Genomic DNA, 15,097 nt, shown 5'->3' with positions numbered 1-15,097 from the left:
CATAGCAATAAGTAAGGTATTTTACCTGCTTCTTGTAAAGTGTCTCGAGATAACACTTGTTATGAGTTGACGCTATACAAATAAAAGTTGATTGATTGATTAAGGAAGCAAAGCAGTTCTAGAGACAGAGGTCACTCTAGTGTTGTAATGAGTTCAAGGAGTCATAAAACTTTTAAAGGTTTTTACCATCCTACAGTCCTCCGCTCTACCAACTGAGTACAGGGAAGCACATCGACTTTAACAAGCTAAAATGCCAACAAATCATTCCCCCCCCCCCCCCCCCCCCCCCCCCCCCCCCCCCATCACCCGTCCCTGAAAGCAAAACTATCAATTTGTTTCAAAGTTCTGAAGCACAGGAAGTGACGTCACCTGTTTGCAGTTTCCGCTTGAGAACAGACGGAGGAGTAGCTTCGTTAGTCTAGCCGTGTCTTCCCTCCTCTGTTTTTATATGTTTCTGTGGTGATTTGACAGATTCATGAACGTCTTCACCTCCGGAGGACTTTCACGGTTCTTTTGCATTTCCTCACCCGCCTCAGAGCACTCTTCCGCGGCAGGATGTCGGGCCGACTGGCCTTCCAGACGCAGCTGGCCTCCATCATGGAGGTGCTGGCTAACGCGGCGGTGGCTGAGATCTGCAAGCTGGTGGACGATGACTACGCGGTGGTGAGCCTGCAGATGTCCCAGTGTCAGCGGGAGAACAAGGCCCTGAAGAGGAAGGTTCACCTGCTGGAGCTCAAGATGGCCCGGGGGAACGCCGAGAGGAGGCTCCGGGAGAGCGCCATGAACGGCGGCCGGCCCAGAGTGCAGATCACCGGGGGAGACAGGCTGCGAGAGGCCGCCAACATCTCCACCTCCAGATCCTCCTGCACAGGTGAGGTAGAAAACAACAGTGACGATCACGAGCATTTTAAAGGAGGAGGCTCTGTTTTTATTTAGATTAGTTTCTCTCCAAGTCAAAACTGTCAGAGTAAAGATACAAGTGGACCAATAAATCAACATGATGACTATCTCTTTCTTCAAATAAAAATAAAACAATTTAAAAAAATGTATTCCAATCTGTGACAAACGCCTGCCTTATTTCAACAGTAGTGCGTTTGAATGATTTTTGAAATAATTTCAACCCATTCTGAAACTGCAGATTGTTCAACAGAAACCTTATTTGTGCATTTTGTATCTAAACGTTTCAAGAACAAATTCAAATTCCTCAGGGTATGCCTGGATAGGAAAATTTGACAGTATTATGCAGTATTTATTTCATTTTTTTTTTTTTTCCACAAACAGTTTATTTTTTCTGTTATTATTAGTTATTTTTCATGTACATGTTGACGTTGTGAAAGAGGCTGTAAATACAGTTGCCTGTGTGACATTTGGGAACTTAGGAATGTTTTTGAATTTATCAAGATACAGATTGTGTATCGCAATTCAGAGACATGACTTTTGTTCCAGCCCTTTACAGAGTTAAAATCACTTTGATCAGACTCTCTCCGTGTTTCTAACAGACGTGTCTGTGTGTTTTCAGACGCAGCGTTCGGAGGACAGATGGACGTGGTTCTGTGGTCGGGCCGAGCTGCACAAGAAGACGTCGAGCTGATCCACGCTGAGCGCGTGCAGAGGAAGGTGAGCGTGCCTCAGTCGTCCTCAGACCTGAGCTGACAGTAGTATGAACGTTAAACTGGTTTTAATACTGGCCTGTTCTGGTGTGCAGTCTCCAGATGTGGAGCTGGTGGAGGAGGATGAGGCGCAGGTGAAGGAGGAGAAGGTGGAGGCAATCATGTCGAGGGTGACTGAGAGGGAGGAGGAGGAGGAGGAGGAGGTGCTGATCAGAGACGATGGTGAGTACAGAGAGTAGACAAACTTCAGGCTGACGGTTCAAATCATCATCCAGAATTTTAAACTTTGATATGATAATCAAACGATATTGATACCACAGCTACAAAAATAGAGTTTATGTGAATACAAGTTGGGTAAATAAAGACTTTTTAATAAGAACTGTTTATTCTTTTGTCCTGGTCGTCTCTCTTCAGGTCTGCTCGAGTGTGTCCCCCGTGGACCAGGACAGAGACCCGGCCTCCACCAACAGGGCACCCAGTCCAGCTCCCAGCAGACCCTATCCCCGTCCCCAGGCAGCAGGAGGAGGAGGCGTGTGGGCGGCAGAGGAGTGGAGGTCAGTGACTCCTCCTCTCTCCTTAGCTGTGAGCTTGTTGGCTCTCTGCAGGAAACGATTAACCGTCCGTACAGCGATTCTGAGTTTGACTTGTTGTGCGACGCCGAGAAAAACGCTGACGTGTCGATCGAGGAGTTTCTTGACGAGCGGTCGCGGGCCGGAGCCGAAGGGAGTAGGCCGTCGTGTTCGTACTCGATGGCGGCGGCAGATTTCCCGCCGTCCTCCTCGGGTGTGAACGGCCAGGCTCGCTTCAGTCTCCCCGAGCGGTCACCGCCTGTGACCCAACGCAGCAGAGTGAACAATCGAACAGGCGCCAGGGAGAGACTGTTTGTCTGCAGCTACTGCGGGAAAGCTTTTAACCGGCCTAAGAAGGTCGAGATCCACCAGCGCGTGCACACGGGGGAGAAACCGTTCAGCTGCTCCACCTGTGGGAAATCGTTTTCCGAGGCTGGGAACCTGAGGAAACACCAGAGGGTCCACAGTGGAGAGAAACCGTACACCTGCGGCATGTGTGGGCGAGGGTTCACCCTGATCAGAAACCTGAAGACTCACCAGCTCAAGAGCCACCCTGAAGTGTGCGGTGAGGGGACACCAGGGGGCGCACCTTAGCGGCCTTCTTTTATCTGAAGGGTACTGTGTGGCGTAATGATTCAGCAGAGGCCGAGGGTCCGAAGGAGAAACATCAGAGTGGAAACAGAACCTTTTAATAAACAGAAACTGTTTTTAATGAGTCATTTTTCAGTGTTTTCTCAACATGTCAGAGCAGCTACATTTCTGCTCCATCATATGTGTTCACACTGACGGTCTCGCAGAATGAAGACACACGTTTAGCAGCGTGTGAACATGAGCTTTGTTTTATTGTCTGTGTTTGAATGGCTCAGGATGATCTCACTTTGTTTTTTTTAACGTGAGTTTAAAGAGGAGCTGCTCCGCCTCGTCCGCCACTCTTTCATCTAAAGACTCTCCTCGCTTCATTCTGTCTGTGTGTGTGTGTGTGTGTGTGTGTGTGTGTGTGTGTGTGTGTGTGTGTGTGTGTGTGTGTGTGTGTGTGTGTGTGTGTGTGTGTGTGTGTGTGTGTGTGTGTGTGTGTGTGTGTGTGTGTGTGTGTGTGTGTGTGTGTGTGTGTGTGTGTGTGTGTGTGTGTGTGTGTGTGTGTGTGTGTGTGTGTGTGTGTGTGTGTGTGTGTGTGTGTGTGTGTGTGTGTGTGTGTGTGTGTGTGTGTGTGTGTGTGTGTGTGTGTGTGTGTGTACTGTAACTGTTCAATATTTGTAGCATTGTGCATATGGAATAAAATCTCTCTTTAAAAACTCTTGTGAAGTTGTTTTTATGAGCCTGAAAAGAAGCTCTGAGGAGATGACGTTTTTATCTCAGGGAGTGAGTATATTTGGAGAAAAGGGTGGAGCGGGAGAGGAGTGAGGGTCCCTTCTGGTGCTAAAAATAAAGGTGGTGTTCATTTAGTAAACGATGTTCCCTCTTAAAGTCGAATAGACCAGAAAGAGGGGAGGAGTTACGGCAGGGCAACCTGTGACTGACGACATGATGAATAATTGAACATTTGTATTATTATTTAACAAAAGGACCTTCTGAAGACCAATCTCTGACTTCAGCTCTCTAAAGGAGCATTAATACACGTTCTCTTCTGTTAGAGACAATCACATAAGGATTCACCCCACAAACGTCTACATTTTTTATTACTTTACTTACTTACTTTACTACTTTTTATGTGCTTGCTGTGTTTTTATTCAGTTTCTTTGTTAACAGTCAAACAGTGAAAAGAATAGATGATACCGGGCGCAGGTAGCCTAGTGATTAGTGAGCGCGCTCCATGTACAGTGGCTGAAGTCTTCAAAAGCAGGCGGCCCAGGTTCAGGTCCGACCTTTGACTCCAGTCTGAAAAATGTGCTCACTTTCATGGGGATGAATTATTCCTCACAGCATTTTAGATCAGGTTTAATATCACCAGAGTTCACTGAGAGTTCTCACACTCTCTTACTTACACTTTTTCCAGTTCCGATCCGATTCCAAAAAAACAAATGTACAGATACCGATATTTTTATTATCATAAATACATACACACAGGAAGCAGCAACAGCTATCAGGTGTTTATATTAAATGTTTTAAACTTATCGGTAAGTGTAATCATATAGAAGGAGCGGCTCCTTCTCGTCTGAACGTCGTCCTGGTGATGATTTGTGGACACCTCTTGCAGTTCAGTCTGAACGTCTTCAAAGTGAGACTGTGCGAGCTGAGAATGTTTTAAGTGCCAAACCATCTTTCTCGATCAGTGACCTGGATCTGCGCCATCAGTCCAATATTCCATACGTAAATTTACATGAATGTCGGACCTGATACAGATATCAGATTGGATCACTCACATCTCTAATATCGATATTTGAGTTTGAGCAAATCTGATCAATATTGTTTCTGCAAAATGTTTTGTCTCATTAGGTTTTTCATGGTTCACTTTCATGGTTGCGTGTGTGTGTGTGTGTGTGTGTGTGTGTGTGTGTGTGTGTGTGTGTGTGTGTGTGTGTGTGTGTGTGTGTGTGTGTGTGTGTGTGTGTGTGTGTGTGTGTGTGTGTGTGTGTGTGTGTGTGTGTGTGTGTGTGTGTGTGTGTGTGTACAGAAAGAGGAGGAGGACGTGGTGCTGGTGAAGGTGGAGGAGGTGGAGCATGTGGAGCAGGTGGGGGCGGGGCCTCAAACTCAGCGCAGCCTCAGCATTCAGGAGGGTGAGTGAAACGACCAAAATATTCATACTGGTGCCGACCAGCGAGGGTGACAACTTTAATCGTTAAGTCGGATCGTAGTACACTTCTCTGATACTAACACTTTTAAGAGTATGGCAAACGAAAAAGTCCAAATGATTTACTGCCAGAATTAGAGTCTGAGCATCGTCATGTGGCTGCTGAAAGAAGCCCTAACATATCTCTGTGTTTAAATCCAGACAGAGAGAGGGAAACTGAAGTAGATCAACTAAAGTCAGGTAGACCTACGGCTTCATCTGTTTGCAGTGAATAACACTATTTAGAGATATTTAGAAATAAAAAGAATGAAATACAAAAGAATAAATGTCTAGGAAACAGATTGAATGTTCCTTCCATGCATCATGTTAACAAAGTGAGGTCTCATCCTTCTGCACAATGTCACATAAATGTGTTAATCCAACATTTAAATCTTTGATCAAACTTATTTGGTGTTAAATCAGAATCATACGAACATAGAGGTTTGGTTTTTTCTCTAATGTTTGTTTTTATCACTTCTCTCCACAACACACCAACAGGTTGTGTTTTAGACTGTAGGGGGCTTTCACACAAAAGTAACCAGTCAGAAACAGATTTTTTTCAAGTATTCAGACACTTAATGAACGCACAGAAACACTGCAGCTGTAAAATAATAATAATAATTTTCCTCTCTTTTCGTCTGCAGGTCTAGTGGAGTCGAGCACGGACGACTTCAGAGCTGCTCTACCGTTTGATGACATCACACAGAGCTCCAATAGTCAGCTGTCTGACCTGCAGGAGAGTGGGCGGGGCTTCTCAGAGGTCAGCTATGACACTTCGTCGCTTTGGACCAATGGAGGAAGCAGTTATTGTCATGACAACAGCCTCCCGGGGCCGTCCTCTCACTGTGCCCCCCTCTCTTACATGCCCGGTGCTCTGATTGGAGCAGAGCTGGGCGATGCTGGGAGGGGATTGACTGCTGAGGGCTCTCGTGGTTTCCCCACTTCTGTGTCCTTTCAGCAGCAGCTTCCTGTAATCGACCTGTCAGAGGAGTCTAGCCATGCCCCCTCTTTAGATCAGGTACAGGGACCCCCTGAGGGTCAGAATCGGGCTCAGGCTCCGGGAGGGTCCAGCAGGAGGCGAGTCTCTACCTGCAGGTTCTGTGGTAAAGGCTTCAGCTCCCCTGCTAACCTGGAGTCTCACCTGAGAACACACACGGGGGAGAAACCGTACGGCTGCAACGTGTGCGGGAAAAAGTTCTCCCAGTTCTGGAACCTAAAGATACACCGATACATCCACACCGGGGAGAGACCGTACCAGTGTTCCCTGTGCGCCGAGCGCTTCTCCGACCCCAGCAACCTAAGAAAGCATGAGAAGAGACATCACCCGCGGACGTAGAGACATAAAAACACCACGCACACATAGAAACACAACCCGCAGACATCAACACCTCCCTGCGGTCTGAACGCTCCTCTGAACCACGAAAAGACACAACAACCACATAAAAAACAACAGCCACAGACATAGAAACACAACACACACAGACACTGACCCCTCCCTGTGCTCAGAGCGCTACTCAGACCCCAGCAACATGTGGCTGTCTGCGAAGAGACATCAACAAAGATAACATCCATAGACAGACAGACGCTCCCAAAAACGACACCACTCTATCAGAATCAGAAATACTTGTTTAATCCCAAAGGGAAATTTGATTGTATTCGATCTAGACGAAGACATTGTCCAAAGACAGAGACACCACCCACAGAGACTACATCCGCTCCCTGTGCTCAGAACACTTCCTAAACCACAGCAACCTGAAGAAACATCCTCCACAAAGACGACTACCCCAACGTAGAAACTCTCTCTGACCTAGACAGTCAGGCATGTCTCAGACCTAACCCTGCTCTGTTTCAATAATTCCTGTCGAGTTTCCGCCAATGTCTTAAAATCCAACATGACTTGACTTTCCTTGAGTAAAACAAGCTAAAGGAGATTCTTGTGATGTCGGTGAGAATGAGAAACATGTTTCTAAAGCTAAAAAAAACAAACAATTTTTTATTCCTACAAACTGATGTGACGTCTGATAAAGTTTCTCAGTAAAGTTTGAAAAGCTGAAGCTGAATTTTAAAATTCATAAAATAGAAAATACAAACAGAAAGAACAGACTAAAATGTTAAACTCAAAATCATGGTTTTTTCTGATAACCAGGACGATAATGGAGTTTTATTTGTGTTTAGAGAGTTTAAATAAAGTGTTAATGGACAGGGGCTGTATAGAAGAAAACTCAGTAAGAAAAAGAGTGATTTCTGTCAGTGCAGGTCGAACATTGTGTGGATGGTAACACAGTTCTGTTTTTTTTAACCTAATTTTAATCATGTTCTTGCGAATGAAAGTGTTTTATCTGCATAATGCCTCAGGTCCATGTTGTATTCAGTTTATTAAATTGTCTTTAATCTGTATAACAGCCAACCACTGTAAATGTACCTTAATCTTTTTTATTGTGCCATTTTTGTAAACTTTTCTCCAAGTTTACAGTTTGTAAGATATTTCATTAAACTTTCTACAAACCCAACATGTGAATTTGTGTTTTTATTACAAATCCTACATAACAAAATCATTACACAATATCAGCATCAAATCTACAAGTTATATATATTATTATATTCATACACTCTGGTTTGTAAAAGGCTTGCATAATTGAAACTAGAACTATAGATTTTGACTCCCTCATGATTGTCCTGCACACACTAATGAGGGCTCTAATATATTAATGTATTCTACTTAGAGCAGTGATTGTTTTAAGTCCTCATTATCAGTCTGAGTGTGTGAAGAACGGCAAAGAGAAAATCAGGGAGAGTTAAAATGTAAGATTTACTATTCATTATTCTGGACTCTTCACTGATGTTGTGTCACTGTAAGGATGGTCTGGGTCACCTCATATAGCTGAAGAGAGGTGTCCTTCATGACTGTGCCATTATCCCGGACCAGCTGCCTAATCTTTTTCTAGTCCTGGATGATGAGAGTCCATCTTGTCAGGCTGCCCTTTCCCTGATTCCTTGGGCTCGTGTGAAGCTGACAGAGCCTGACAATGATGGCTTCCACCAGGTGACAACAGTTGGGCCACTGGGCAGGTGATCCAGTTGACACCAGGACACAGTGTGTCATGCTCTACACGGCTACAAGTGCTTTCGCTTTCAGCTCTTTAAAAAGGGCGATTCTATTTATTTCTATATAAGTTAAATATCTAGAACTGTAATTACATATTCTGTTTTAGATGAAGTGGCCAGATGCAGGACTTAGCCTGAAGCCAATCTCTCCCAATGGACACATAACGATAGCTATGAATGATGATGTTAACACGGCAAAATTGGTGATTGGCTTACAATGATGAAGAACAGGACAGACAGATAGGAAGGACAGAAACAGTCGGACTGCCGTGGCTCACCGCTAACCGCTATCGGGAACACACAGCTACCATTTACAGGGGTGTACATCGACTTTTACAAACGAGAATGACAACAAATCACTTCCCCCATCACCCCTACCTGAAAGCAAAACTATCTCAATTTATTTCAATTCGAAATTACCAAGGAACAGACACAAAATGGTGACAAAATCCCATCATTTCCCATAGAAAGAATTCAAAGCAGCTGACAGGGGCATTCCTAATCCATTCAATGAAACCAGGCTCACAATATTTGACATCAACGAAAAGCACATCCTTCGAGTCGGAGTTGAACCAGCAACCTAAGGATTTCTGATTTACATCCCTACAGTCCTCTGACAACAAATCATTTCCCCTATCACCCCTACCTGAAAGCAAAACTATCTCAATTTGTTTCAATTCGAAATTACAAAGGAACAGACACACAATGGTGACAAAATGCCATAATTTCCCATGGATACACTGAAAGATTTCAAAGCAGCTGACAGGGACATTCCTAATCCATTCACTCAAACCAGGCTTTTTGACATCAAGGAAAAGCACATCCTTCGAGCTGGCGTTGAACCAGCAACCTAAGGATTTCTGATTTACAACCCTACAGTCCTCCGCTCTACCAACTGAGCTATTGAAGGGAAGAAGCAGCTACCGTTTACATGGGTGTAAATCGACTTTTACAAACAAAAATGACAACAAATCATTTCCCCCATCACCCCTACCTGAAAGCAAAACTCTCTCAATTTGTTTTAATTCGAAATTACAAAGGAACAGACACACAATGGTGACAAAATCCCATAATTTCCCATAGAAAGAATTCAAAGCAGCTAACAGGGGCATTCCTAATCCATTCAATCAAACCAGGATCACAATATTTGACATCAACGAAAAGCACATCCTTCGAGTCGGAGTTGAACCAGCGACCTAAGGATTTCTGATTTACATCCCTACAGTCCTCTGACGACAAATCATTTCCCCTATCACCCCTACCTGAAAGCAAAACTATATCAATTTGTTTCAATTCGAAATTACAAAGGAACAGACACACAATGGTGACAAAATCCCATAATTTCCCATGGATAAATCGAAAGAATTCAAAGTAGCTGACAGGGACATTCCTAATCCATTCAATCAAACCAGGCTCACAATATTTGACATCAACGAAAAGCACATCCTTCAAGCCAGAGTTGAACCAGCGACCTAAGGATTTCTGATTTACAACCCTACAGTCCTCCGCTCTACCAACTGAGCTATTGAAGGGAACAAGCAGCTAGCATTTACAGGGGTGTACATCGACTTTTACAAACAAAAATGACAACAAATCATTTCCCCCATCACCCCTACCTGAAAGCAAAACTATCTCAATTTGTTTCAAATCAAAATTACAAAGGAACAGACACACAATGGTGACAAAATCCCATAATTTCCCATGGATAAATCGAACGAATTCAAAGCAGCTGACAGGGACATTCCTAATCCATTCAACCAAACCAGGCTCACAACATTTGACATCAACGAAAAGCACATCCTTCGAGCCGGAGTTGAACCAGCGACCTAAGGATTCCTGATTTAGAACTCTACAGTCCTCCGCTCTACCAACTGAGCTATCGAAGGGAACATACAGTTAGCATTTACAGGGGTGTAAATCGACTTTTACAAACAAAAATGACAACAAATCATTTCCCCCATCACCCCTACCTGAAAGCAAAACTATCTCAATTTGTTTCAAATCGAAATTACAAAGGAACAGACACACAATGGTGACAAAATCCCATAATTTCCCATAGAAAGAATTCAAAGCAGCTAACAGGGGCATTCCTAATCCATTCAATCAAACCAGGATCACAATATTTGACATCAACGAAAAGCACATCCTTCGAGTCGGAGTTGAACCAGCGACCTAAGAATTATTCATTTACATCCCTACAGTCCTCTGACGACAAATCATTTCCCCTATGACCCCTACCTGAAAGCAAAACTCTCTCAATTTGTTTTAATTCGAAATTATAAAGGAACAGACACACAATGGTGACAAAATCCCATAATTTCCCATGGATAAATCGAACGAATTCAAAGCAGCTGACAGAGACATTCCTAATCCATTCAACCAAACCAGGCTCACAATATTTGACATCAAGGAAAAGCACATCCTTCAAGCCGGAGTTGAACCAGCGACCTAAGGATTCCTGATTTAGAACTCTACAGTCCTCCACTCTACCAACTGAGCTATTGAAGGGAACATACAGTTAGCATTTACAGGGGTGTACATCGACTTTTACAAACAAAAATGACAACAAATAATTTCCCCCATCAGCCCTACCTGAAAGCAAAACTATCTCAATTTGTTTCAATTCGAAATTACAAAGGAACAGACAAACAATGGTGACAAAAACCCATAATTTCCCATGGATACACTGAAAGATTTCAAAGCAGCTGACAGGGACATTCCTAATCCATTCACTCAAACCAGGCTTTTTGACATCAACGAAAAGCACATCCTTCGAGCCGGAGTAGAACCAGCGACCTAAGGATTTCTGATTTACAACCCTACAGTCCTCTGACGACAAATCATTCCCCCTATCACCCCTACCTGAAAGCATAACTATCTCAATTTGTTTCAATTCGAAATTACAAAGGAACAGACACACAATGGTGACAAAATCCCATAATTTCCCATACAAAGAATTCAAAGCAGCTGACAGGGACATTCCTAATCCATTCAATCAAACCATGCTTTTGGACATCAACGAAAAGCACATCCTTCGAGCCGGAGTTGAACCAGCGACCTAAGGATTTCTGATTTACAACCCTACAGTCCTCTGACGACAAATCATTTCCCCTATCACCCCTACCTGAAAGCAAAACTATCTCAATTTGTTTCAAATCGAAATTACAAAGGAACAGACACACATTGGTGACAAGATCCCATCATTTCCCATGGATAAACCAAAAGAATTCAAAGCAGCTGACAGGGAGATTCCTAATCCATTCAATCAAACCAGGCTCACAATATTTGACATCAACGTAAAGCACATCTTTCAAGCTGGAGTTGAACAAGCGACCTAAGAATTTCTAATTTACAACCCTACAGTCCTCCGCTCTACCAACTGAGCTGTTGAAGGGAAGAAGCAGCTACCATTTACAGGGGTGTACATCGACTTTTACAAACAAAAATGACGACAAATCATTTCCCCTATGACCCCTACCTGAAAGCAAAACTCTCTCAATTTGTTTTAATTCGAAATTATAAAGAAACAGACACACAATGGTGACAAAATCCCATAATTTCCCATGGATAAATCGAACGAATTCAAAGCAGCTGACAGAGACATTCCTAATCCATTCAACCAAACCAGGCTCACAATATTTGACATCAAGGAAAAGCACATCCTTCGAGCCGGAGTTGAACCAGCGACCTAAGGATTCCTGATTTAGAACTCTACAGTCCTCCGCTCTACCAACTGAGCTATCGAAGGGAACATACAGTTAGCATTTACAGGGGTGTACATCGACTTTTACAAACAAAAATGACAACAAATCATTTCCCCCATCAGCCCTACCTGAAAGCAAAACTATCTCAATTTGTTTCAATTCGAAATTACAAAGGAACAGACAAACAATGGTGACAAAAACCCATAATTTCCCATGGATACACTGAAAGATTTCAAAGCAGCTGACAGGGACATTCCTAATCCATTCACTCAAACCAGGCTTTTTGACATCAACGAAAAGCACATCCTTCGAGCCGGAGTAGAACCAGCGACCTAAGGATTTCTGATTTACAACCCTACAGTCCTCTGACGACAAATCATTCCCCCTATCACCCCTACCTGAAAGCATAACTATCTCAATTTGTTTCAATTCGAAATTACAAAGGAACAGACACACAATGGTGACAAAATCCCATAATTTCCCATACAAAGAATTCAAAGCAGCTGACAGGGACATTCCTAATCCATTCAATCAAACCATGCTTTTTGACATCAACGAAAAGCACATCCTTCGAGCCGGAGTTGAACCAGCGACCTAAGGATTTCTGATTTACAACCCTACAGTCCTCTGACGACAAATCATTTCCCCTATCACCCCTACCTGAAAGCAAAACTATCTCAATTTGTTTCAAATCGAAATTACAAAGGAACAGACACACATTGGTGACAAGATCCCATCATTTCCCATGGATAAACCAAAAGAATTCAAAGCAGCTGACAGGGAGATTCCTAATCCATTCAATCAAACCAGGCTCACAATATTTGACATCAACGTAAAGCACATCTTTCAAGCTGGAGTTGAACAAGCGACCTAAGAATTTCTAATTTACAACCCTACAGTCCTCCGCTCTACCAACTGAGCTGTTGAAGGGAAGAAGCAGCTACCATTTACAGGGGTGTACATCGACTTTTACAAACAAAAATGACAACAAATCATTTCCCCTATCACCCCTACCTGAAAGCAAAACTCTCTCAATTTGTTTCAATTCGAAATTACAAAGGAACAGACACAAAATGGTGACAAAATCCCATAATTTCCCATGGATAAATCGAACGAATTCAAAGCAGCTGACAGAGACATTCCTAATCCATTCAACCAAACCAGGCTCACAATATTTGACATCAACGAAAAGCACATCCTTCGAGCCGGAGTTGAACCAGCGACCTAAGGATTCCTGATTCAGAACTCTACAGTCCTCCGCTCTACCAACTGAGCTATCGAAGGGAACATACAGTTAGCATTTACAGGGGTGTACATCGACTTTTACAAACAAAAATGACAACAAATCATTTCCCCCATCACCCCTACCTGAAAGCAAAACTATCTCAATTTGTTTCAATTCGAAATTACAAAGGAACAGACACACAATGGTGACAAAATCCCATAATTTCCCATGGATACACTGAAAGATTTCAAAGCAGCTGACAGGGACATTCCTAATCCATTCACTCAAACCAGGCTTTTTGACATCAACAAAAAGCACATCCTTCGAGCCGGAGTTGAGCCAGCGACCTAAGGATTCCTGATTTAGAACTCTACAGTCCTCCGCTCTACCAACTGAGCTATCGAAGGGAACATACAGTTAGCATTTACAGGGGTGTACATCGACTTTTACGAACAAAAATGACAACAAATCATTTCCCCCATCACCCCTACCTGAAAGCAAAACTATCTCAATTTGTTTCAAATCGAAATTACAAAGGAACAGACACACAATGGTGACAAAATCCTATAATTTCCCATAGAAAGAATTCAAAGCAGCTAACAGGGGCATTCCTAATCCATTCAATGAAACCAGGCTCACAATATTTGACATCAACGTAAGGCACATCCTTCGAGTCGGAGTTGAACCAGCGACCTAAGGATTTCTGATTTACATCCCTACAGTCCTCTGACGACAAATCATTTCCCCTATCACCCCTACCTGAAAGCAAAACTATATCAATTTGTTTCAATTCGAAATTACAAAGGAACAGACACACAATGGTGACAAAATCCCACAATTTCCCATGGATAAATCGAAAGAATTCAAAGTAGCTGACAGGGACATTCCTAATCCATTCAATCAAACCAGGCTCACAATATTTGACATCAACGAAAAGCACATCCTTCGAGCCAGAGTTGAACCAGCGACCTAAGGATTTCTGATTTACAACCCTACAGTCCTCCACTCTACCAACTGAGCTATCGAAGGGAACAAGCAGCTACCATTTACAGGGGTGTATATCGACTTTTACAAACAAAAATGACAACAAATCATTTCCCCCATCACCCCTACCTGAAAGCAAAACTATCTCAATTTGTTTCAAATCGAAATTACATAGGAACAGACACACAATGGTGACAAAATCCCATAATTTCCCATGGATAAATCGAACAAATTCAAAGCAGCTGACAGGGACATTCCTAATCCATTCAACCAAACCAGGCTCACAACATTTGACATCAACGAAAAGCACATCCTTCGAGCCGGAGTTGAACCAGCGACCTAAGGATTCCTGATTTAGAACTCTACAGTCCTCCGCTCGACCAACTGAGCTATCGAAGGGAACATACAGTTAGCATTTACAGGGGTGTAAATCGACTTTTACAAACAAAAATGACAACAAATCATTTCCCCCATCACCCCTACCTGAAAGCAAAACTATCTCAATTTGTTTCAAATCGAAATTACAAAGGAACAGACACACAATGGTGACAAAATCCCATAATTTCCCATAGAAAGAATTCAAAGCAGCTAACAGGGGCATTCCTAATCCATTCAATCAAACCAGGATCACAATATTTGACATCAACGAAAAGCACATCCTTCGAGTCGGAGTTGAACCAGCGACCTAAGAATTATTCATTTACATCCCTACAGTCCTCTGACGACAAATCATTTCCCCTATGACCCCTACCTGAAAGCGAAACTCTCTCAATTTGTTTTAATTCGAAATTATAAAGGAACAGACACACAATGGTGACAAAATCCCATAATTTCCCATGGATAAATCGAACGAATTCAAAGCAGCTGACAGGGACATTCCTAATCCATTCAACCAAACCAGGCTCACAATATTTGACATCAAGGAAAAGCACATCCTTCGAGCCGGAGTTGAACCAGCGACCTAAGGATTCCTGATTTAGAACTCTACAGTCCTCCGCTCTACCAACTGAGCTATCGAAGGGAACATACAGTTAGCATTTACAGGGGTGTACATCGACTTTTACAAACAAAAATGACAACAAATAATTTCCCCCATCAGCCCTACCTGAAAGCAAAACTATCTCAATTTGTTT

The 15,097-nt window shown here is 43.0% G+C and overlaps 2 protein-coding genes and 10 non-coding genes across 12 annotated transcripts; 2 read left to right on the top strand and 10 right to left on the bottom strand.

The window, feature by feature from the left end:
* Positions 1 to 356: 356 nt before the first annotated feature.
* Positions 357 to 2,868, top strand: LOC132988828 (zinc finger protein 691-like). Its single transcript, XM_061056436.1, has 4 exons — positions 357 to 871; positions 1,520 to 1,617; positions 1,706 to 1,832; positions 2,025 to 2,868. Exons 1-4 carry the CDS (start codon positions 556 to 558, stop codon positions 2,771 to 2,773), a joined length of 1,290 nt encoding a protein of 429 aa, XP_060912419.1. The 5' UTR covers positions 357 to 555; the 3' UTR covers positions 2,774 to 2,868.
* A 1,901-nt stretch (positions 2,869 to 4,769) lies between these two features.
* LOC132988829 (zinc finger protein 235-like) lies at positions 4,770 to 7,456 on the top strand. The gene is made up of 2 exons (XM_061056437.1): positions 4,770 to 4,893; positions 5,591 to 7,456. Exon 2 carries the CDS (start codon positions 5,809 to 5,811, stop codon positions 6,280 to 6,282), a length of 474 nt encoding a protein of 157 aa, XP_060912420.1. The 5' UTR covers positions 4,770 to 4,893; positions 5,591 to 5,808; the 3' UTR covers positions 6,283 to 7,456.
* Positions 7,457 to 8,873: 1,417 nt separating this feature from the next.
* On the bottom strand, positions 8,874 to 8,961 carry trnay-gua (transfer RNA tyrosine (anticodon GUA)). The gene is given in 2 exon segments: positions 8,874 to 8,909; positions 8,925 to 8,961. It is a non-coding gene; the product is annotated as a tRNA-Tyr (tRNA).
* A 534-nt stretch (positions 8,962 to 9,495) lies between these two features.
* Positions 9,496 to 9,583, bottom strand: trnay-gua (transfer RNA tyrosine (anticodon GUA)). Its single transcript is given in 2 exon segments — positions 9,496 to 9,531; positions 9,547 to 9,583. It is a non-coding gene; the product is annotated as a tRNA-Tyr (tRNA).
* Positions 9,584 to 9,849: 266 nt separating this feature from the next.
* Positions 9,850 to 9,937, bottom strand: trnay-gua (transfer RNA tyrosine (anticodon GUA)). The gene is given in 2 exon segments: positions 9,850 to 9,885; positions 9,901 to 9,937. It is a non-coding gene; the product is annotated as a tRNA-Tyr (tRNA).
* A 534-nt stretch (positions 9,938 to 10,471) lies between these two features.
* On the bottom strand, positions 10,472 to 10,559 carry trnay-gua (transfer RNA tyrosine (anticodon GUA)). The gene is given in 2 exon segments: positions 10,472 to 10,507; positions 10,523 to 10,559. It is a non-coding gene; the product is annotated as a tRNA-Tyr (tRNA).
* A 1,152-nt stretch (positions 10,560 to 11,711) lies between these two features.
* On the bottom strand, positions 11,712 to 11,799 carry trnay-gua (transfer RNA tyrosine (anticodon GUA)). The gene is given in 2 exon segments: positions 11,712 to 11,747; positions 11,763 to 11,799. It is a non-coding gene; the product is annotated as a tRNA-Tyr (tRNA).
* Positions 11,800 to 12,951: 1,152 nt separating this feature from the next.
* On the bottom strand, positions 12,952 to 13,039 carry trnay-gua (transfer RNA tyrosine (anticodon GUA)). Its single transcript is given in 2 exon segments — positions 12,952 to 12,987; positions 13,003 to 13,039. It is a non-coding gene; the product is annotated as a tRNA-Tyr (tRNA).
* A 260-nt stretch (positions 13,040 to 13,299) lies between these two features.
* Positions 13,300 to 13,387, bottom strand: trnay-gua (transfer RNA tyrosine (anticodon GUA)). The gene is given in 2 exon segments: positions 13,300 to 13,335; positions 13,351 to 13,387. It is a non-coding gene; the product is annotated as a tRNA-Tyr (tRNA).
* A 534-nt stretch (positions 13,388 to 13,921) lies between these two features.
* trnay-gua (transfer RNA tyrosine (anticodon GUA)) lies at positions 13,922 to 14,009 on the bottom strand. The gene is given in 2 exon segments: positions 13,922 to 13,957; positions 13,973 to 14,009. It is a non-coding gene; the product is annotated as a tRNA-Tyr (tRNA).
* Positions 14,010 to 14,275: 266 nt separating this feature from the next.
* Positions 14,276 to 14,363, bottom strand: trnay-gua (transfer RNA tyrosine (anticodon GUA)). Its single transcript is given in 2 exon segments — positions 14,276 to 14,311; positions 14,327 to 14,363. It is a non-coding gene; the product is annotated as a tRNA-Tyr (tRNA).
* Positions 14,364 to 14,897: 534 nt separating this feature from the next.
* trnay-gua (transfer RNA tyrosine (anticodon GUA)) lies at positions 14,898 to 14,985 on the bottom strand. Its single transcript is given in 2 exon segments — positions 14,898 to 14,933; positions 14,949 to 14,985. It is a non-coding gene; the product is annotated as a tRNA-Tyr (tRNA).
* Between the last annotated feature and the right edge of the window lie 112 nt (positions 14,986 to 15,097).

This window comes from Labrus mixtus, chromosome 14, assembly GCF_963584025.1.
Source record: "Labrus mixtus chromosome 14, fLabMix1.1, whole genome shotgun sequence".
NCBI lineage: Eukaryota > Metazoa > Chordata > Actinopteri > Labriformes > Labridae > Labrus > Labrus mixtus.
The sequence above is the reverse complement of the archived record's forward strand: the minus strand, read 5'-3'. Positions and strand labels throughout refer to the sequence as shown.

Excerpts from the sequence above, each read along its gene's own strand:
- LOC132988829 (XM_061056437.1), top strand. The coding sequence starts at position 5,809 with ATGCCCGGTGCTCTGATTGGAGCAGAGCTGGGCGATGCTGGGAGGGGA.
- LOC132988828 (XM_061056436.1), top strand. The coding sequence starts at position 556 with ATGTCGGGCCGACTGGCCTTCCAGACGCAGCTGGCCTCCATCATGGAG. Across the intron at positions 872-1,519 it reads CTCCAGATCCTCCTGCACAG|ACGCAGCGTTCGGAGGACAG; the intron begins GTGAGGTAGAAA and ends GTGTGTTTTCAG. Across the intron at positions 1,618-1,705 it reads CTGAGCGCGTGCAGAGGAAG|TCTCCAGATGTGGAGCTGGT; the intron begins GTGAGCGTGCCT and ends TCTGGTGTGCAG.